The following is a 22698-nucleotide window of genomic DNA, read 5'->3' on the forward strand; positions in this document are numbered from 1 at the left end:
CCCACTCACGAATACACATAGACACACCCACTCACGAATACACATCGACATGTACGTGCAGTCCTCACATACATACACAAAACAAATAAGAATAAAATAAAACCTACAATTAAAGGAATATTCCATTTACTCAACCTCATGTTGTTCAAAACCGGCATGATTTTATTTTTTGTATGGAAAAAATTATTCGATATTTACAAAAATACAGTAAAAACAATTACAATTTAATATAACTTTTCTGTTTAAATATATTTAGACTCCAGTCTTCAGTGTCACATGATCCTTCAGAAATCATTGATATGATTGGGGATCAGAAAACATTTCTTATTACAATAATTTACTGGTTCGGAGATGGAAACATTTCTTGTTATTGTCAATGGAAATAAGTAAATTTTTCCAATATCCAAACTTGAACAATACTGTGTGCTGTATACTTTTCCTTGGAAATTAAAATGCTTTACAGATTTATTTTCCTCTTTATTTTGTGACAGAAAACCCAAACTCAATCAAACACACTTCCTCGAACAAAGGGTAAGCAGAACAGGATGTCAGAGCCATTAACCATTTCACAAGCAGGGGGCAGTAAAATCGCAGGTAAAGGATCAGCATAAACTGTATCAGCCTATCAGCTTTTTAATATCTTTGGAAACTTTGTCAAGATAAACAAACAAATTCTCTCTATGTCTCAGGAAAATTAGATGAGATGGATGAAATGTTCCATAGCCTGAAGAAAGGAGGAGTGTCTCTGATTGGTCAGAATCAGCCGACGACTCACGACCAGCTTCGTAAATCCTTCATTAAACGCAACAAAAACCCTGTTATCAATGAGAAGATACACACACTCCGTGCCCTCCAGAGCACACTCAAGGTCAGACATGATACACACACACACACACACACACACACACACACACACACACACACACACACATTCTTGTACATCTATCTTTATGAGGACATTCATTGACACAATGCAATCTCTAGCCGCTTACCCTAACCTTACCCATCACAACTAAGTGCCTAACCCGAACCCTTACCCTTAACCTAATTATAACCTTATCCCTAAAACCAAGTCTTGACCCTCAAACAGGCCTTTAAAGGGGTCTCAGAAAGTGAGGACCAGCCAAAATGTCCTCACTTACTCTCTTTGTCCTCACTCCAATGGTCTAAAACTCAAACTGGTCCTCACAAAGATAGTTGTACAAGTACACACACACACACACACACACAAACATGAACTGTTATTAGGATTATTTCCTACTCACGTCAACGATAATAGATGGACAGTATGCATTACTACATAATTACCCAGGTAGAGGAGGTCAGGCACACGGTGGTCTCAACCTTTGTCATTGGCTGCCTGTGTTTCTTAGGCGAAGGAGGCGGAGCTTCACCTGATTAACAAGATCCTAGAGGATTCTGAGTTCTCATCGCAGAAGTTCCGTCAGTGGAAGCAGTGCAATGAAGAGCTGCTGCAGGACATTGAGAAACTGTACAAACAGGCAGAGTCGCCAAGCATAGACACAGCGTCCAGGGCCAACGACGAGGCAAGCGGATTGTCCCTGAGCGACGGAGAACAGTTGGTAGATGCAGAGACACATGATGACGAATGCTTCACTCCTACAGATGCACAGGTGCTGATGCAAACGCACACACCAGTCACAGGCGAAACACCTACAGAGAGCTTCTTTTACATATGACACGGGTACAGAATGTCCAAACGCAGCCACTTTCCTCCTGTACTGTATTAAAACAAATAGATAGAGAAACAAAAGTGCAACACTGGGACAGATGTGTGGAGCCGAATTGCAGCCAGCCGGCACAGAGCGATGGTCGGTTCACAAGAAGAAAGATCTGTTATCTGGAGCTTTTCAGCTACTTCAGTACTACTTTGTACTTCTACTGTACATTCACTATAAACTGTCACTGAATGTATGATGAACTACAACATGCTAGCAAAAGAACAAATTTAACTTTAAGACACTTGCTAAAGGATGTTGATTATACTGATGTATGTAATTTTAAAAAAATATATATTTTAGATTAATTATATTATTGTTATGCAGATTTGTTTTTACTTTAGGTGTGTGTGTAAGGTTTGCTTAAATATGTCAAAAAATGTTTTATGAATGTTTTCGGTATGTTCAGACACGATAGACAAGAAAGTATTTCTTTTATAAGAATTTATCCTTTTTATTTTGTAGATAATTTCTGACATTGCAGATCCTGAAAACAAGTTTAGCAGGCTCAAAAACTATATTTCCTGAGGAAAAAAAAATGATTACCTCAACCTCGCAATGCGTTTGTATTAAATGCCCAGCGTTGGTCAATTTCCCAGAATTGCCACACAGTGGCGCCCTGTGTTTTGGTCACGAGGTGTAACATATGCCACCTGTTCCTTTTAGTCTTTCAGTGTTTTCATTACAACACTGTGCATGTGTATAATGGCTGCATGTCTATATATGTTGTTTTATCTGAAGCTTCTCTTTTAGTCTTTTTATTTTATTTTAAAATATCACCGGCCAAATAGCTTGATTTTTTTTTTTTTTTTTTTCAGTTGATCAAAGGAAAGAGTGTTAAACGACTTGTGTGTCATGCTCTTGTAGACAAATTGGAATCGCAAAATGTTCTAATAATTTATTTCATGTTGCTGTTTTAATTTTTTTTCATACATCTATAAACAGAGATAAAAAATGTAAAAAGAAATAGAAATTTGAGCTTTGTCATTTGCCTTATGTTAATAAAAAGTGTACAATTACTGTGTTTATTTAGAGCAAATCTCACTGCATCTGTTCCTCTTAAATTGGTTTAAATGCTCATTAAATGTTTTTTTTTTTGGCAGAAAAAACAACTAATTTGTTCATTCTGGAACACTTTACTTAAAGCCTTTATATATAATGCATTATAAAAGTATTTTTAATGCATTAAATATGCCTTGCAATGTGCCTTATTTTTAATTTCAATCTAAAACATATGCACAGGTTGCATATGCAAGGCCTGTTTTTTTTTTGTTTTTTTTTTTTATATTTGATTTTAACTGCTGACGTGATCTGATAATGTGGGAATGTACAGGTCAGACTATGTATTTGTCAAAACAAGACGTTTAGTGTAAAAGCATTAGTTAGCATGACAAAGACAAACCAACAGATCGTTTGAGCAGATGTGATGACTGAAATATTTCAAGCAGTCTGACTTTTCACATAACATGAGGAGGAAAAAATGCTTTGAAACATTTAATCAGTAGCCTTACACATACAGTCAATAACATATTTTAGAACATAAATATTTACAAGTACAGTTAGTAATTAGTAACACGATCAATATATTACAGATTAATACTGTTTGTCCAAATATCAAAAATGTGTATCAGTCATAAGGCTTTAGCGAATTGACACGACAAGTCTCACGCACAAGTGGGAAAAGCCTAAATTGCCTACAGCCTTGTGACACTAGTAGCCTACATTTCTTACATTTCAGGACAGCTTTGGAAAGAACAATACAGTACTGTCATGATGAACAGTAAAGTCTGCCACGAAATAAAAGTTGTCATTTTGAAGGCTGTTCCCTCTGTCACATTTGCCGACTGTCATAGGGGATGTTTCATTTCATAAAAGTAACCATTAAAAAAATAACATAAACTGGCGTAAATTATTATAATTTCTGTTTTACTTGTGAATGTAATTTTCTAAAATGAGGCAGCCTCACTGGCATATGTGGCTGACAAATGCGACCTCCAGAGGGCGCAGCCTTCGAAATGAGACAAATACAGAGAGACGCCGCATGCAATCATTAATGTATTAGCAACTAAGGAACAAATGCAAGGCATATCGCAGAAGATCGGAAAAGAAGTCTACAAAACTTGACAAGGCATTTTAAATCACGGAGCCCATGTGCAAAACGCTGAAAAAAGCAGCAAAATGCAGTGCAATGGTCAAAGATGTCTGTCTAACGTATGTTTACATAGAAAAACAATTAGGCTACAGTGAAGTGTAATGCAAAAACGCATTGTGTGAACCGGCCCTGAAGGCTCGCTCTCAACCAAAAATGATAACTATAAAGTTCGTTAGTCATTCTAATTAACGACACTGAAGAAATATATCAATGGAATCACTTTCAGAACTAGGCTACTTTACGCTAACTGATAAACGATAAAAACTTATATGCTTATAATAAACAATGTTAGTTTAATAGTTATCATTATATTTATAATTAGCGGTCTTGGTGTGAACGGGCCTTCTGGTAACTGATTTTAACATTTTAATATGGTTCTCTTTAGAAACATCACATGTACTGTTTCACATTTCTTACATTCACAATGAAAGCCTTAGTGCTCAAATCCGAAGAGATCAGATTTTTGTGTATAGTTGTTCACATTGTTTTAAATGTGACCAATATCATATTTCAGTGTGAACCGATCATGGTCCTGAACTGACCCGCATGCGCAAAAGAACGATAAAAGACGTCACGCAGCACGCTGTCATAGGGAAGTAAACACAGAGAACATTAAAGTAAGTGATAATGCGTTTATTTAGTGTGATCTGCCACAAAGTCGAAAAAACATTAGCAGGGTTGCCAACTTTTGAGTTTAGCTCGGAGTGACACTTCTCCAACGGGGGGGGGGGGGGGGATATATTTCAATGGGGGGGGGGGGGGGGGGGGTATTCCAACCCAATTTTTTTGGGGTATTTTTATTTAAAGGAATTAATTATAAAAGCGATTTAAGGGAATAAAGAAAAAAAAGCTTATTGTATTAGTGAAATAATTGTAACTATTTGCAAATAACATCAAAGAAAGTATAGCATATTTTCAATTCAAAAAGGCTAAATTTAGTAACGTAAATAAATAAAAATTTGAGTAATTCGCGTCACCGGATACTGTCGGTAGTTGAACATTTCTATTGTAAAACAGTCAAATATTAAATGTTTTCCACTTACATTTTGCCAGGCATTCGTTCACTTCTTTAATCATTCTGACATTGAAGAGCTAGACCGCTGAACTTTTAGTCATCCTAACACCAAACAGAGCGGTGCGTAATGGAGCGCATCAGAACAGCATCAAGAATATCAAATACATTGCAGTGAATCTTTTATTTGCATCTTAAGTTTATAGGCAATAATAATGACTGGTTTGCGAAAGTGTAGAACTCGGTGAGCTCGCGCAAAACACATCTTCAGGACAGCGACTCATTTAAACGCCTCTGATTGGCCAATGCGTTCAACAGACATGTCAGTGATTGGCTACAATGCTCAACGCTGCCGTACGCCGTGCGTGCGCTACAGTTTCTGTCTCGCATGCGTGCTCGCTCTAGATTCCGGGAGATTTTAACTAATTTGCGCCATAAATAGTGGTCCATCCAGTAGTTAAGAGCCTGAATTGTTTATAGTAATTCTGAAATTTAGTGCACACGAGTGAAAAAAAATACAGCACAGAAGAATGTCTAATTTAGCGTGAGATTTCTTTGTTAAGCGTGAGAGCGTGAGATTGAGGCTGAATGCGTGACTGTCACGCCAGATGCGTGAGAGTTGGCAACCCTGCATTAGAGTTTTTAAACATTTATGATTTGTGTTTTGCTTGTATCACAAATCTGTATCATCTGTATTTGTGGTTGTATCACAATTAGCTGTCACTGTAATACTTATGAGTTCTGACACATGAATGTCCATTACTGACTACCTTTCGCAACTGTCTTGATAACTTCGGTTTGGTAAAATCTCCCTTGAGTGCAGAATTGAGACGAATGTTGTTCTAGAGCAGGAGTGTCCAGTCCTGCTCCAGGAGGGTCACTGTCCTGCAGAGTTCAGCTCCAACCCCAATGAACCACACCTGAACCAGCTAATAAAGGTCTTACTAGCTAAACTAAAGGCTTCCAGGAAGGTGTGTTGAGGCAAGTTGGAGCAAAACTCTGCTGGACAGTGGCCCTCCTTGACCAAGTTTGGTCACCCCTGCTCTAGAGTGATGCAAAAGTTGCATGAATTCCAATTTGACTGTTCAGTGAGGTCGCATTGCAAAACATCTGACCTGTATTGGATTTAATTCAACATATGGAAGTGGCACAAATCGGAATTGAAAAGAACAAGTGTAGCGTTAGTTCTGGCAGGTCACGTTAGTCAAGCTCGCATCAGCTGACTCTCAGCTGATCCACGTCTACCTATAGGAATACGACGCCTATCACCGTGTACATATATAAGCTCCTTCAGTATTATCAGCAGCTATCGCGTTTCTCAGGAGCTAATTACCCTCCTCCATCCCCAGCTCCTCCTCTCGTGCACTCAGTATTTGGAATTCTGATTCCCCTTGAATCAGAATACTTTGAATACTTTAAAATCTTGAATTAAATATATTTGCAAACATTCATGTTGGTTCTGTTCTGTTTACCCCAAGGGGGGTTATTACTGCTCTCCCTGCTCTTATCCATGCTAGGCTGCATGGATGCGCATGGGAGTTCTCGCCCAGAACGGAACCATACCGCCAATCCTATGCTAACTGTCAGTCGTATTTGACGGTAGTGGTCCTGACAGAAATCAGATTCGATGTGGTTTGTGCTGTTCACACTGTCATGAAAAAAAAGATGTGAGTCACATATGAGCAAAAATGCCACATTTGCCTGCAGTCTGAACATAGCCTTATTCATCCCATCTCAATGTGTTTGAACACCATAAGAGTCTCTTCATCTCTCACAAATGGTCGGTCCATCTAACAGTTCACCTCATACATCTCAACACTGTCTTTGAGTCTCTGCTTATGGCAGAATGAACACTTCATGCTTTTGAACCCAAAAAGTAGTGCGACCCCTCCCAGCACCTGTACCCAAGCTCCCACCCAGCCAAAGTAGAGCGACCCGGCCGGGTGTAGCGTTAGCCAGGGTGGCTTGTGTATGTTGAGTCCTTGCGTCTCTGATACGGTTGAATCCACCTCGATCCCCAGCTTCGAAAGATGCCGAGTATACACTCCTAACGCAGACAAACTGAGCACGCCTGCCAGTGCAACCAACAGGCCACCGGCTGCCGCTACACTCCTGAGCGGGATATCAGTCCAGCAGCGGACCCCCACGCTGGCGAGCAGGATCCCCGCGCCGCACAGGAAGAGAGACGACAGCACCATCCCCTGGACCATTCGAACCCGAGGATCCCGCTGATAGGACCCCGACACGGGCCAGCACTCTTTGACCTCCGAGTGCACCACCTGCAGGCAGCTCTCCCATAGGCCGTCTGAGCGGAGTAGGAGGAGCTCTGTTGCTCCGCCCCGCCCTGCCACACCAAGCCGCGCATGACCCTCCCTCCACTGCGGGGTGATCGCCGCAGTGAACATCAGCACAAGGCCCAAGGGAGCGAACACCACTCCCATCAGCATGGACGCTGGAGTTTGCATCATGTCTTTGTAGATGTTCAGCTCTTCAGGACGATGCTAAGAAACCACCGGCAAAGACCTGGTGAAAAGAATCACATTTCAGATAAACTCATTCTACTCGCAGATTCTAGAAGATGCTTTTATTTAAATCTGATGTCCATTGGCAGAAATACACTCCTGGTTTTGCCGTCTGTTAGATCTAAAAGAGAAAGAGTGCGTATATGCACATCTTGTTAGCCGTTGACTCTCCTTTGAGCTCTAAGAAACATCGTCACTCCTGGCAACCAGCACAGTGGAGGTGCATGGCCTGCTGTTGCTAAGAGACAGTAACCTGGACGATCCTACGGTATATCTGAAACAGTTCTGTACACGGCCACAGGTGCTAGTGTCTTCTGACGTAAATGTGTGGTTGTGTTGTCATCGATGTTGATATTGTGAACTGGACACATTTTGAAACAGGCTTACAGACATGCCAGACATCTGGGAGCTGAGAGAGCGTGCTGATATCTGTTCCACACACACATTCACAGAAGACAAGGACAAAAGGGAACCTGCAATTGACTTGATGTTATTTTTAATACATGAACCTGTTGACACCCAATATTGTTTGACAAGAGCGGTGTATTTTCATCATCTAATCGGTTGTTAACCGACGTCTTGACAATATCACCTTCAAAGGTGTCTGCGGAAGGGGTGTGGATGTACGTTTCAACAGTTTGGTCAATCACTTAATGCGCTTAGAGTACAGTACTATCTATCATCACATTAATTTCCTGTTTCAGTCACCTTTGTTGCATGGCAACCCAGAAACAAACATTTAAAATGGTGCACTGGCACCCATACGGTAATGAAAAAACAACAGAATCTGCCACATCAACAAAATGAGGCTACTCACATTGTGAAAGCACCTGACACCTTTGACGCCTGTCTTCAAACCGCACTAGTTATTGAATATCTGGAAAAACAACATAACAGTGTGATCAGAGACACTGTACTCGAGCTTTGATTTTTCTGTAGAAAAAAATTGTAAGATCATTCCATCATGACAAGGATCAACAGGATGAGGCTTTTGCAAACTACTCACAGCAGACAATACAAATAGAAAGCAAAGATGCAAGATAAGTTTTTGTTTTGCGTTTGCCGGAGATGTTATGGTCATCTGCTTCTCTATTGGAATCACACATAGCAGAGATGTCATCCACTTACCTCTCTGGAGAAGAATGAATGATCATTCAGCTGCTCTTTTTGTTAATTCTGAGATGAATCCTTCTGCTTTCTGTCATTTCTCTCTCCCTCACTCTCATATTCTCTCTAGTTTTATATATGAGGCTTTCCATACACCCCCATCCTTCTTTGGATGACACACACACACACACACACACACAAAACAGAACAGAAAAAAACAGCATGTCTGACGTGTGCTGACTGCAAAATGCAGACTGCCTGCTAAACCAGATGATCTGATGAAAGAAAAAGAGAAATGGATATATGGATAGAAAACAAATATTAATTTAAAATTCAGTCTTATCATATCTGTTAAAAATTCATCTTACCCAAAAGGGTCTAATTTTACCTTTGTACTTTACTCCTTAAATCTAAAAACATTGTGTCCACAATTCCCTCATTAAAAAATAGACACAAAAACATTTGATATTCAGCATAATACAATGTTACAAATCACTGTTTTCCAGAGACACAAAATAAGCCATAGCCATATCATTAAATGTATTTGGATTTTGTGCAGTCTTGTCACAGTCCTGGGTGGACATATTATCCCACCTTACCCTACATAAAAACATTGAATATTGACTATATTTGCCTTCTTAAGACGCATTGCATAGAACTTAGGCCTACAGATTGGTGAGTCATGCTTATTTGTGAGTCATACCTTCACCTGCTATTTGAAATAACATAAATAGGAGTTTCCTAGTAAAATATTTGACATGAATACCCTCTCAACTTCAAGTCGTATTTACCACTGGGAAGCTCAAAGATCATTTTGATACCCAAGTTCTCAAGTTGGGCGGACCATGGTAGTGTTGGGTCCGAAACCGAGTCCACCTTTGTAGAGTCCGAGTTGAGTCCAAGTCCTTAACAATCGAGTCCGAGTCCAAGTCCGAGTCCAAAGAGGGCAGAGTCGGACTTGAGTCCGAGTCCTTAACATCCGATTCCGAGTCGAGTCCGGCCGAGTCCACAAAGATTTAAATGATTTTAAATTGACCGAGTCCAAGTTCGAGTACCCCAACTCTAGGCCATATAGTAAACTTTAAACATGGCGGAGGGGAGAGGATTGCTATGAATTCTTTACTAATTTCCACAACAGCTAGGCCTACATCGCCTTGTAGTAGGCTATATGAGTAGCCTTATAATTTGAAGCGTATTGTAGACTATGTTTCATACACAGTGAAAATATGTATTTGACTGAAATTCTTGAATTGTCAGCAAGTTAACAGATAGCACAGCGAATTTTAATTAGTTAATAATGGGACGCTAGGCTAAATATAATTTTTAATAAGATTTTCCAATAAATATGTAATAATAATAATGGTGTCCTCCATGATTCCTGTTCCAAGAACTTAAATGCGCCGAGTTCATAATGACAACTTCAGAAGTGGTTAAGTAGGAACATTTCTGGTGTCATTTGCTTCCAGTTATTTTTAGCATAAACAGCTTGTTATTGTGCTTAATATTGCAAACTGGTTGGCCTATTTCTTAATTATATATATTATTTGATATATACCGGCTAATAAATCGGAAGTCTCGCACATTCACAGAAAACATCTTCCGTGTTGAAAAATAATGTGAAGGCAATTAGCTGGATTCGGTGGCAGGATTCGATTCAAACCAGCAACTTCAGAGTTTGTGGCACTTTGGGGCAATTATAATAAAGCAACGATTCATGAGTCATTAGTGCGTCGTGAATCAGAAGGTTATGGTGTTTGTTTTCATGGGAACCGCGCGTTGCAGCGATCCGCCGCTGAAAAGCAAGGCGGGAAACATTGTTATCTGCGACACAACTGTAAAATAGGCTGAGTGCAAATTATGGAAACCTGTGAACTTTAGTTTGAGTTCTTACACAATATTTTTCATATTCCTGACTTCACCATCAATCACAGTTTGCGCGACTTAATGAATTGATGATTTATGCAAGGAAATCAAATGACAACACACTTGAGTTTGTTATGGATTTTTGATTTGGATTTTATTTTCCTTACAAAAGCAAAGGCAGTAAAAAAGGAAACACAGCTTTAGTATAACAAAATTGTTTGACAGAAATACAAAGCATTTGAAATGTAAGTTTTGTGAAACAAAAGCCACAAAATTAAGTCAGCATTATTTAATCTGATGTTTGGGCAAGTTCGATATTGCAGTGGTTCGTCCGAACTTACTTGTTAAATGTCGGAGGACAAAATGTCCGGTTGTCCTGACAACCGTTACAGCCACACAGATTCGAAATGTGTGGAGTCAGTTTTCAAAATGTGATGATCTTAAATACTGACAGATACACGGCTCTTTGAGGGGGGAAATGTGTGACTTAAAGGTCTAAGACACTTGTGTGTGTTTGTGGAGCGTTTCAGATGTGAAACTAAGACTGATAGCTACAGCACCCTGACTGGAAGTATGCTTAAGTAACACGCGGAAAGATTAATAAACATGCAAACCATAAAGCGATACAAACGCCTCACATCCTGTCCTAGAAATGATAGGCCTATCATAAGCAGCAAAGAGGCAGCATTAAAAAGGCAAGTTTATCATTGAAATAATAACATATAACTTTTTAAAAAATCATGTCAACACACAATATTATGATAATTATGTCTATTTACAATTAATATTTACAATGTACCTTGTTGATCATAATTGCTCATGTTATAAAATAGTTGTAGATAAAATACAAAAGGTACAAAAGAGGTAACTTATATTTACACTGGTCAAAAATGATATGTCTGTTGAAACTGATCATGATATAACTGGCAGGTGAGCTCTTTTGTTTCCATAGCAACAGTTCTGGCACTGCAGAATCTGTCTCACAGTCCTGCTTTTCGATCGAGAGGGCAGAGAGAAGCTGTCAGCAGAACCATGTGCGGTGTGTCTAGTTGGTGGTGTCATTTATAACTCCATTAGTGTGATCTGGAAGTGGCTGATCATAATTTCAGTGATCTCAATGAGGAAGGCAGAGTGGTTGCTGTAATGCTCGATGATGTTGTCATCCATGTTCACAAAAATCCTGTGGATAGAAAGAAAGAGAGAGAAAATAAGTTCTAGAATTCTTGTTAAAATTCTGCCCTATAATTTTCATGCTGTGCTGATAACCAATATATTGGCGATATTAAAATTCGAAACTATTTTAATAAATTAAAGAGGCATTTTAAATGCTACAAGTGAAATTAGGCATCACGACATGATAATGCACAGTATGAAAAATGGATATTCACTTTGAGATTTTCTAAAGATTACATTTAACATTGTGTTTTTAAAGAATAAATATAAGCGAGTGCAATATGACAACAAAGTAATCTAAATGTAAAAACAGCATATTTTATGTACCTATACGTTAAAAAACTATAATACTGTAATAATAGTGATAGGTGATAACAGATACATGTTGGTACCATTGTGTATTTTTAGAACCAAACACACACAAACTACATCACTGTAAAAAGTGATTAGGACTTTTTCACATAACAATGTTATTTTTGTAACATTTTTATAACTTTCATTTTTTTCAATACGCATGAAGGTTTCCTCACTTTTTTTAAGTTAAGTCAACTGATACCTTTTTACAGTGATATTTTAGACCAAAAGTTGCTTCTCCTCGGCACAAAAGCCATAGCGCTATAATTCTGACACCCGGTCATTAACATTTGCACATCACTGCACATTATTTATTTTAGTCATTATGTCTGTGTTGAGCTGTTGAGTGACACTGACTGACGAACAGATGAACTGTGCCCTAACGACTGCTGAAAGAAACCTCAAGTATTCATGTTCAATCTTCTAAAGCATTCATCATTCCTTCTCTAAGGGCAGACCCTGATTTAGATCCTTAAAAACACAAATCTTTATCTCACGACTTACGCAATCCATTATTTGGCACAACAGTCGTCTCCACCGGCCAACATGTATACGATGTTCGGGTGTATGACAGACTAAGAGCGAGGCTGTGCCAGTTCTCCCAGCCCTGAGGGTGGAGGGAGTCTGATTGAAGATTGGAGCGAAAGAACGACCGAGAATGCTGCTCGACCTGTCTCTATCCCTCAGCCATATCATCAGCTAACGGCCTGAGGAAAGTTAAGCTCCAAGTTACACAGCTCTAGGCTAGGTTGATTAAGACAAATGCTTTTTTTGAAAGTCCTGGACATGTTTCTTTGACCTACCTAGGTCAAACGCTCCTTGAACGCTTCAGCAGGCATGTGAAGTATACAGCCATGTAATTATATGCTTTATTTTAACGCCTTATACTTTATGATGCACTGAGGTGAGTTATTCCCACACATGTTCTTCAATGGATGAGTGAACAGGTAAGCGCAAATATCTACATGGTGTCATGGGTGATCACCAACTAAAGAGATAAATGGTGCTCTCAGTAGTTCGCACGTACTGTCTCTTACACAACCAGACACCAGCGCCGCCTTCCTATCAGAGCCCTCATCTCTACTGTTTCTCTCTGAGCTTCATAAACCACAAAAAAACATACAACGCAGTCAGATGACTACCTATGTTGAAATCATCTTGTCTTCCTCCTTTTCTTTTGCTTTTAATTCACCGTCTTTTTAAAGGGGAGCAGCAATCATCACATTCCGAACACTATAGATCTCCTGTCAACCCGGTCTGTCGACTTTGCTTCCTGGCAGCTTGTTGAGATGGAGCTCAGATTATAAGAAATGGGTTTAACAGTCGTTCATCTCTATGAAAGAGCGTTTCGACATCCCTCTATCTGTATCCGTGACTTCATCACAGCTTGCAACAGTCCCCAAACGATTTCGCCCAGTGACGTTTAGCTTTATCTCACTCACCCTCTTTTGCACTTCTTGAAGATTTTCCCAATGGTGTCTTCTTGCATACCGTACTTTTCTGAAATCTGAGAAGGAAGAAATGAGTCATGTCTTAGGTACAATTCCTCTCAAGGTTCGAAGTGAGATCTTCGCTAAACTGTGTAACGGAAAGAGAGGTTGAAAAACTCACCGCTTCTCTCAGGCCCTTGAGGGTTGGCGTGTTCAACATGAGGGCATCGAATACTTCCTCAGTCTCTCGTCTGACGTAGAGTAAAACTGAAGAAAAAATAAAGAATCTACTATCAAAACACTGTGGGACTGTGATTTTTATCGCGAAACAAAGTGAGACTGAGATTGTTTTGTTATGTTCTCAGGTTACTGCTTTACTAAAATGATCTTGAGTCTACTGTACCTCTCTGTTGCTCGTCTCGGCGGGCCTGTTTGCTTGGAGGGGAGCTGCTCTGGTCGCCGACATCTGCGTAGCTGCTGTTACGTTTCCGTGATGTCTTGTCCATTTCTTCCAGGCTAACAGGGGGCACCTGGACAATAACAAAGAGATAAAATCAAAGTTGTTAAAATGTCGCATGCTGATGATAATGATAACAATATTATCACAGTGACAATGCAGAACAAAATGTAGGGTGGTCTCATGATTTCCTAATCCTTTGCTAATATGCTAAAGACGCTAATATGGGCTCTTTCTTCATGTAAAAAGACCAAACGACGATTTTGAAATATGGACTGTGGGAAAAAGGCCTGTCGGAACAGTCTCCATCCCTCCTCTCTTAGCCTGTGTAAACACAGCTGAAAAGCATCTCTTCAACACCCTCAGAAGAAGTGTGTGTGTGTGTGCGCGTGTGTTTGAGCTCCCACGGGTTAATCCCTGTGTCAGTCAGCATGGCCGTCCCCATCTCAGGTGAGTTTCGCTCGCTGTCATGTAAACTCTGGAGCGCACCAGTTAGCATGTCTGATCTCGAGATCACTTTCTCTCTTTCTTTTCCAAGCCCACTTCTTTCCCACCACATTTTTTCCCACACTTTTCCCTCTCTCGCTCCCAGACTCTCACCCCTCGGGGTGTTGGTGAACATGACTCAACAATGCTGCGGTAAGCCGCATATCCTAGGATGTAGGGAAGAGCATGTGTGTGTATATGTGTGAAAGACAGACGTACCAGGCCACAGCGCTGCATAGTGCTGAAGTGCATCTCTGGGATGAATAAAACAGGTTGTGTGACATGATCATCTAGAGTTTTAAAGTAGGTAGAGTCCTTTCCAACAGAGCTTGAGACTAGGGACTGTTTGCAACCTGAGAAGAAGAAAAAAACGTTTTAACATAACTCTCAGAGTAATAAATGAAAATGTTTCATAAAGGCGTAATTAACGAAAATTAGACCCTGGTGGAAAACACTGCTTGGCTAGTAGCCCGCGCAGGTAATTTAAGCTTGTGAGCCCTCTTTTACACATCATTAGTCACAACATGGACACCAAATGGGGAAAATTTGCTCTGTATTCTCTTTATGATTTTGGTAGGGTGGTAATGGGTGTTCCCTGAGAGTCTCAGGCTGTAATTATGTGACTGACGGCACTCACCATTGTTGCTGGAGTCTGCAACATTCTTGGTCCTCCTCTTGCTTCTCTTCCTCTCCTCGTCTCTCATCTTCCTCTCAGCACCCTGCAAGCATTTAAGAGCAATAAAACATTTAGAATCTGAGCAAATAAAAATGTATCTGGCATTTCAGGACAGCTTGTAAAACCAATAATTCACAATACATTTTTTTTAACTCTCCTTCCATACTTCATAATAATATTTATTGTGAAATATATATATATGAAACCCCTCTTATAAACAACTCCGAGTTCATGTCTAGTTTAGGTGCCAGCTGTGTAGTAGATATGCATTTGATCCAGCTAGAGAAACCACAGCAATGCAGTAAATGCACTCTGTTCACCTTTTGCTGCTAAACCAGTCAGACGTGTGTTAAATCTGACCTTCCAATCATGCATTTCCCCCACACAGCCAATCAGCTAATAACTATGGCTGCCGTGGAACGCTCAAACGAGCTTTAAGGAGATGAGGGAGATAGAGCAGTGTGCTGTCATTTATCTGATCAGCTCAACAAAAGAGATCAATAGGAATCAGATAGAGTAAGGGTGAGTGACATCGAAAGAGTGAAAACGAAAAATTCACAAATTTGTCTGTTTTTCTGCTTCAGTGAAAACAGTTATCGCATAACTGAAAATGTGCCAGTAAGAGATCCGAGGTCAGACATAGACCGTTTTATGAGTAAATAACTTAGTAGGTCATGAGTCAGGACAATGTTTTGTTCTAGAGTTTATGACGCAGTCCAAGATGAGCCAAACAAGCTACAGAAATCCAATGCACACCCTGATAAGTGTTTTAGTTTTCATGAAGCCTTGAAATGTATGCGTGCATCTTTTCACACTGTTATAAGATTCTCTTTTGGTTTTGCTTCTTATATTTATAATTTAATAATATAATTATATTTTTATAAATATATTAATAAAATCTAAATATATTTCATAAAAGTTAAACATTTTATATTTTTTTTATATACGTTTTTTTCTAAAAAATAAATGTAACACATAATTGGGCACTGGCTCACCTTATCGCAGAAGATCTTGACCTGACAAACAGCTCTGTGAATAAGACGGTTGTTCCCTGAGCTGAAATCATACGTGTCGATCTGAAGATTCAGAGGAAGACCTTTGACCCCCTTCTGTGAGGAGAAGTCAGTGCTCAGAGAGTTGATGCCAATGTGAACCTGTGAAACACATCAGATACATGAAATCTCAAGAAAGCATTGTTTAATTAGGAAGCTAGATTTGTTACTCAACGACATGACAGTTCATATAGAAAAATAAAAATGCAGAGTAAATGAACATGCATTGTTTAGTTCATGCACAGGCCTGTCAAAAAAAACCCTATGCTTTGACAAAAGGAAGGGTCAGGGATAAGACACATTAGATGTGTCATATGCAAATATGGCGTGAGTGGTTGTTCAATAATTCCAATTCATTTCAAAAGAAAAGGAGTGTCCATATGGAGAACAACATGGCGAGATCCAACATGTTAGAACCGGAGGCAAAACAATCAAAAACAATCATCTAAATAATATGATGATGATCATAAACTGAAGGAATAAATTAATGAACAGGTGCCGATGTCCGAGTTTTCAGATTAACATTTAATTCTGATTGTAAAAAAGGGCTGTTGCCATATTGCTTGGCAACTATAAACATTCTAACATTAGACTAATGAATTATGATATTTGACAGAAGAATTGTGTATTCAATTGTTCCAATTATTAGCTAAAGCTATAAATCTTAAAATGACTTTTATCATTTGCTGTAGTTGTGCTTTTATTAAGTCAATAAAAGTGCGTTACAGTGATTGTATTCTTTCTTTCTGTCTCTGCTCCACCTGCTGTGAGTTTCGTTGTCCCACCCATCACTACCCTAGGGGCATGCTGAAATGTGCCCTATTTCTCTTTCTCTTCTTTCCTGCTTGCTTCCTTCCCTCCCTCTTTCTTTTTTATTCCCTATGATGACAAGTGCCTAAGGAGGCTGCATACCGTAGATACCACTGCTCTCTGACACTCCTCTAAATGATCCTCCTTTCAACCCATCACTTCACAAAAACAAGTGACAGGTGGATCTGTGCGTGTGTGTGTGTGTGTGTGGTGTTCACCTTTGCTTCTTCATTGGTGTTCCAGATAAAGGACAGCGCGTTGAAAGCAACCTCTTCCAAATTACTCACTCCACTGAAAACTTCCTTGTAGTCAGCTAAGAGTCAATATAGAAGAATGTATTAATATATATTGGATTAAATTCAACACATCAATCAAAACCTTCCACCTTAAATGACATCTGACTTTAAAGTAGTAAATCAGTATTGTTTTTTTTTTCAAAATAAAATTAATAAAAATGATACGCCAATGAGGTAAACGAAAATATTGTAATTTCAACATATCTTTAAAAATCTTTAAATAACTATATCTTATATTATGTAATGTATCTATCAAAAAGATATTTTGACTGGAAATCAATAAATATTAAGTATTGTTTTTGCAGTGTTCTTTAGGTAGAGTGATATTACGCACCGATATCAATGACTCTTTGTTTGACGGTAGGCTGTCGAGCGTGCCAGTGGTTCCAGTACTTTAGCTGCATCTCAGGACTCTTGTCATTCTCAAACACAGCCATGATCACCGTCTGAAAGAGATAAAGGAAGGAAAAGAAAGCATTATTACAACCTGTTACTGTTTTTTTAGAGAGTGGTGACTCCCTGTAGGACAATACTTGGCGTTTTGCTGTTTACCAAGTGATGTCACCACACTAATACCCCTTTCTCTCTGCTTTGTCACTGACCATAGCAGTGTGTGCTTTAAACAAAAGAGCCAATCTGTCACACCTTCTTCTCCATCACCTGAGTTTATAGTCTTACAGTATGCAAAGGCATATGAGTTTGGACTAGTATTTGGACGAGTCAAGGAAACTTGCCCTGAATCTTCTTTGCAGTGTCACGTCAAGGTTACTGAGCCACAAAATGTCAAAATACGGTACTTTAAAAGATGCTAAATTATCTTGTAACTCTTTCGCTTTGGAGCAGATTACTTGAGGGAAAAAATCTGTTATATGCTGAGCATGAATTCTGACCTGAATTCTGTGCTATTTTAGAAATTCCCAATGTGAGTTTTTGAAAGTATAACTTACTTTTACTTTGCTGCATGCCACCCCAGCAGTGCTGTCCACTCCCTGCAGCGTGATGGGGTAAAACTGCCCCTTGTTGAGGTACACCATGGGTATTTCTGTAGTTTTGTGCTGGGACGCTTGTGGGGAGCCAAGAACGAATTGGAAGTCATTCCTGCGAAAAACAGTCAAATTAAAACATTTCTATGCAACAGCATTGCTCAGTTTTTTACATAGCGTACTAATATCTATTACTTTTTATAGCTTGTATAAAGTAACCAAATGACACAGTGATTTTTCATAGAGGCAAAAGAATGAGAAAGAAAAAACTCTGACTGATTTTTAAAGGCTCAGGCAGCCTGTCTCACCTGTATCTTTCTGGAGAAGAGTTGGGGTAGGAGTATACAGGGCTTGTCTGTCCCACAAACGCATTGCGGTTGCTTAGAGGCTGTTTTTTGAAGAAAACAAACACTTGTGTCATAAATTGATGGTAATTATATTTGACAAAGCACCTGTTTTAGGCATTCATGGCATATTTTTTTTGTTGTATTTGTTGTAATGGCTCAGAAACAACAACAAAAATGCATACTATTGTTAATATATAAGATTATTATTTAAATAAAAATAATATATAAACTAATTTAAAATAAAAAATCATTTTAAATGTGCTTTGCAAACCTCAGGGGTGACCTCGAGAAAGGTTGGGTGAGATTGCCATGATTTCTGTGACTGTGGGGGGAGGAGCGACTCCAAGATGTTGTTGATGTTGACTGGGTAGCTTTCAGTGCTCCCTAATGGTTGCTTAACGTGGCTGAAGGGAATATTGTCAGAAAGAATTTTCATGATCTGAGCGTTCTCCAGTGTGGCCAGCTCAGGGGAAGAGCTGTTCGGTGTCCTAAGGGAGAAATGCCAATACATATTAGGAACCTTCTAGTTGCACATTGAATTTTTTATAATGGTACTCAATCCTTAATGCTATTTCCACAAGGGCATCTGTTACCTATCTAAACAATGATGACAAAAAAGTGTTAAAGTCAATAAAAGCTTTGCTCAATCTCTGCATTGTTTATGGAGCTTTCTTTTCATGAAAAGGAAAGCCAAACACTCTGGGCGGGAGCTGTTTGCTACCTAACGCTGATTTTTTTTTCACTGTTTGAGTTTCTCGGCTGGGTTTGACATCGGGGAGACCAACAACAAGCTCTATAGGCAGCTATTTTTCACTAGCACAAAAGGGTGCTGTGTAGTGACTCAGTCGTTTTTGGGATGGGTTGAAGAAAAGGATTAACAGCTGAACCAGCTCTGACCTCAGATAATCTTTGGCTAAATTACTCAACCTAGCAATATAGTACCGGATGGAGAAAATGTGACATTTAAATCTGGATGACTTACTGTTGTGACATATGTTCATCTTGCCTTCTGTCTGATACTACAAACTGACAGTACTTCTTTACTGTATGCTTAGTATTGTAAGCATTTTGATTCATAAATCATAAAACTTTATGGTCAAACTTACCTCTCCTCTCTGGGTTTGTACATGCTGCTACCACGGGTACATGCCGTCATCGGCTCTTTTGAAGTCTGAAAAAAATATTTATAATATAACTTTTGTTTATAATACAAATTGAATAATGATATATATATATATTTAAAAAAATTACCTTGCAGTTATCATAGAAGATGTCAATAGCCAGGTCTTCATCTGACTGAAGTCTGGGTTTAGTCTTGCTGATGTCGTCCTCGTAAGGCCAGGAGTCCATCATGTAATTGTCTGAATAGCGCAAGTAGTTGAAACTCTCGTTCTGCTGTACCATGAGAGCCCTAGGGGAAAGTCGAATGAGATATTAGCACAGATAAAACATCAAGCATTCCCAAGAACTGCAACGTGTTATTTTGCAAATTGATGTATGGCAAAATGATTTAATAACAGCTTTAAAGGCCACAAAAATGTGCCTCTGGTGCACATACGATGCTCAGTGATAAAACCACAAAATTGAAGTGAAGCCTTCAGACTTCAAGCCAATATAATGCTCAGGAAAACCTCCCCAATCACATCATTTCAGGCAAAAAAAGAAAAGAAATGGCTAAATGTGAAGAAAAATGGTGGCACACATCTACCTTTCTCTTCTCATATACTCTGAAGGGCAAAAACTCTTGAAACGGATCAACGGTCAGAAGCAAAGAAGTTAATTTTAACTTAACACGAGCACCACAAACAAAAGACAAGGATTTGAAGAACTCCTCAAACAGTTAGATTTGTTTGTTTCCCGAACTACTAGGATTAGCAATGAGGTGGTCTGCTTTATAAGCTAAAATGCAAACAGAACTGTTTAGGCACCTGTGCTCACACTTAATGAATGAGCATTTTTGGTTTATTTCTTAAAAAAAAAAAAAAAAAACACTGGAAAAAAGAAAAACCTGCATAGAATTTAAATCCTTGTTAAGTTCCCCTATCGACTAATTCTAGGCACCTGCATGTTTACATAGACCCCAACCCGCAACACATTAGCACAAGACTGATGTGTTTTTGTGCACTCGGCACCTTAGGACAGTTACACTAGGCTGTCTGTCAGCGTAAGAGACCGAGAATGTGTGTTTGGGTCCTGGTGTCAATTTTCAGCAGAAATTATCTTCATGTGCTCATTCATGTGGGGGCCCGTTTACTCTCGAGCAGAGGGAGAGTGGGAGAAGAGGAGAAAGACGTTACTCAAGAGGAAGAGACAGCTCAGAGCGGTGAAACTGCAAACTATAGCGCAACCCACAAAGAAATCAGATGAATCATATGAAACTAAATGCATTTTTTAGTCCTGCATTAACAGCTCATTTGAGAATGTCTAGACAGTTGCTGATAATATATTAAATACAATATATTTTATAATATTTATATGTATATATACCCTTAATAAACAAATAGGATTTTTGCAAAGCAATTATAGCAATTCATTTTTATATAAAAAAAATGGAATGTGTTCAACACAGCCAACCAACAAAACAAAAACAAAAGAAAGAAAAAAATACCTTTGTAAAATTTAATGGAAATAATTTATACAAATAATGACTTACTCAATCTCCTTGGTCATGACTCCTCTGACAGACGATGGTGATAAAATCCTTAGCTTGTTATCTTGCCTCTTCTCCCAGATGTGTTTGTACGTCTGGTTGAATGTGTGTCTATGTGTTTATATCCTGATAAATGAGGTGGTTTGATTTGTATCCACATCGTCTCTCCATTTATAGCAGGTTGCCTTCTTTGCTCTGATTGGCTGCCAGGCTGAGACAGGTGTGTGATAGGACAGGTGTATCCTCCCTTAACTCTCTCAGTGCTGGAGAGAAACTTCAGCATGTGTGAGTGGGTGTGAGTGGGTGTGAGTGGGTGGGGGTGGGGGGGGGGGGTAACTCATTAACACCTCATATAAAAGACTGAGAGTCTGCAGCTACAGGTGTGAAATGCATCTTATTTGGGATCAGAAACCAAAGGCACAGGTGAAAGAACATGGTTTTAACATGCAAATTAAAGGTTGTGTCATTCTCTCAATCTCCAATAGAATGAAAGAGGGAGGTTTTGGCTGCATGGTTTTTATGGCCTTTTTCAATTAATTGAAATTATTTTTTTATTTTGCTTTATTTGATATTCTACTGTATTCTTTTTACATGGTCATAATGTAGTCATAATGAAGTCCTAATTATTTACGTGCATTTAATTACTCTCTCATTACACACCATACTTTCCCAAAACAATTATGATTATGTGTATCATGCTTCATTCTTGATCATTTATTTCTAATGCAAGTTGCAAATGAAATATTTTTTTCCTTCAAAACATTTACTACAAGGTCTTAATGCATGATTTGCGAATTCTGGCATGTCAGAATGATGTCAAATATGCCTCTGCATCTCAGCGGGAACTGGTGCAAACAGATAAAGGACTGCATATGCACCTTTTAAAATCTCTAACACTTTTATTTTGCGTATGGTTTATATGAAACCTTTTGAATTTGTCTTAATTGGATAAATGATAGTTTTGGTATATTTTATACACTAGACAATTTTTTTTTTTTTAATTTAAGGTTAATAAGCAGGTGCACAATATTTTCAGTCTTTGCATATTATCTTTATGCATAAATAAACTGCAGCCATGTTTGCATTTATGTTTGTCTATTAATCTTAGTTTTAAGACCTGAAGGTATCTGGCATTGTGTCACACAGGGTGCGTGCTCTGCGGTCTGCCTTCACACACGCACAGTTTCACACACGCACACACATCAGACCCCTCAGGCATCTCGAAGTTGAACCAAAAAAAATGTACAGAAGAAATAGATTATAAGATGTAAGGAAGAAGTCAAGAATGCTGATAACTCTTTTGTGGTTTACAGTAAATGACTGCGAGTTAGTTCCTGGACACACATGCAATTTTCATATACCTTAAAAAGGTGTGACTATATGGTGTAGTAACTTGCCATTTGCATTTGAAAACTAACTATGCAAATACAGTGCATATCACATACTGTATATACCAGATTATTATTAAAATATTGCATATGTTATGTATGTTAATTGACGGTTTCTCACTAATAGCAAGAATCCTATGTCAAATTCCATCTTGTTCACAATTGTGTTTTTAAAGATTTAAGTGAAAACTTTGCCATCCT

The 22698-nt window shown here is 38.8% G+C and overlaps 3 protein-coding genes across 8 annotated transcripts in view; 1 reads left to right on the forward strand and 2 right to left on the reverse strand.

The window, feature by feature from the left end:
- The window catches only part of cnksr1 (connector enhancer of kinase suppressor of Ras 1), a 31252-nt gene extending 28494 nt beyond the window's left edge, over nt 1–2758 (forward strand). For 3 of the 6 annotated variants that reach the window (XM_081394170.1, XM_081394168.1, XM_081394172.1), the window contains 3 exons: nt 492–594; nt 690–868; nt 1374–2758. In XM_081394170.1, coding sequence (XP_081250296.1) covers nt 492–594; nt 690–868; nt 1374–1700 — 609 coding nt within the window. In that variant the 3' untranslated portion in view covers nt 1701–2758. The remainder of the gene's footprint in view (nt 1–491; nt 595–689; nt 869–1373) is intronic. The other 3 variants (XM_081394167.1, XM_081394169.1, XM_081394171.1) reach the window with 1 other exon arrangement.
- Nucleotides 2759–6693: 3935 nt separating this feature from the next.
- Nucleotides 6694–7371, reverse strand: cldn23l (claudin 23-like; the record flags this gene model as incomplete). The annotated part of the gene is made up of 1 exon (XM_081347274.1): nt 6694–7371. One exon carries the CDS (start codon nt 7369–7371, stop codon nt 6694–6696), a length of 678 nt encoding a protein of 225 aa, XP_081203400.1.
- A 3212-nt stretch (nt 7372–10583) lies between these two features.
- Nucleotides 10584–21227, reverse strand: grhl3 (grainyhead-like transcription factor 3). Its single transcript, XM_081394224.1, has 15 exons — nt 21113–21227; nt 19711–19870; nt 19566–19630; nt 18731–18947; nt 18421–18500; nt 18077–18227; nt 17464–17575; nt 17052–17146; nt 15967–16125; nt 14933–15014; nt 14515–14648; nt 13756–13882; nt 13534–13619; nt 13365–13429; nt 10584–11575 (listed from the first exon to the last, which is right to left on the reverse strand). The coding sequence occupies exons 1-15, from the start codon at nt 21127–21129 to the stop codon at nt 11458–11460; spliced, it is 1668 nt and encodes a 555-aa protein (XP_081250350.1). The 5' UTR covers nt 21130–21227; the 3' UTR covers nt 10584–11457.
- Between the last annotated feature and the right edge of the window lie 1471 nt (nt 21228–22698).

This window comes from Scardinius erythrophthalmus (genome assembly GCF_964197995.2).
Source record: "Scardinius erythrophthalmus genome assembly, chromosome: 19".
NCBI classification, from domain to species: Eukaryota; Metazoa; Chordata; class Actinopteri; order Cypriniformes; family Leuciscidae; genus Scardinius; species Scardinius erythrophthalmus.

Excerpts from the sequence above, each read along its gene's own strand:
- grhl3 (XM_081394224.1), bottom strand. Across the intron at positions 18,948-19,565 it reads TACAAACCCAGAGAGGAGAG|GACACCGAACAGCTCTTCCC; the intron begins GTAAGTTTGACC and ends TTTCTCCCTTAG. Across the intron at positions 16,126-17,051 it reads ACACCAATGAAGAAGCAAAG|GTTCACATTGGCATCAACTC; the intron begins GTGAACACCACA and ends TGTGTTTCACAG.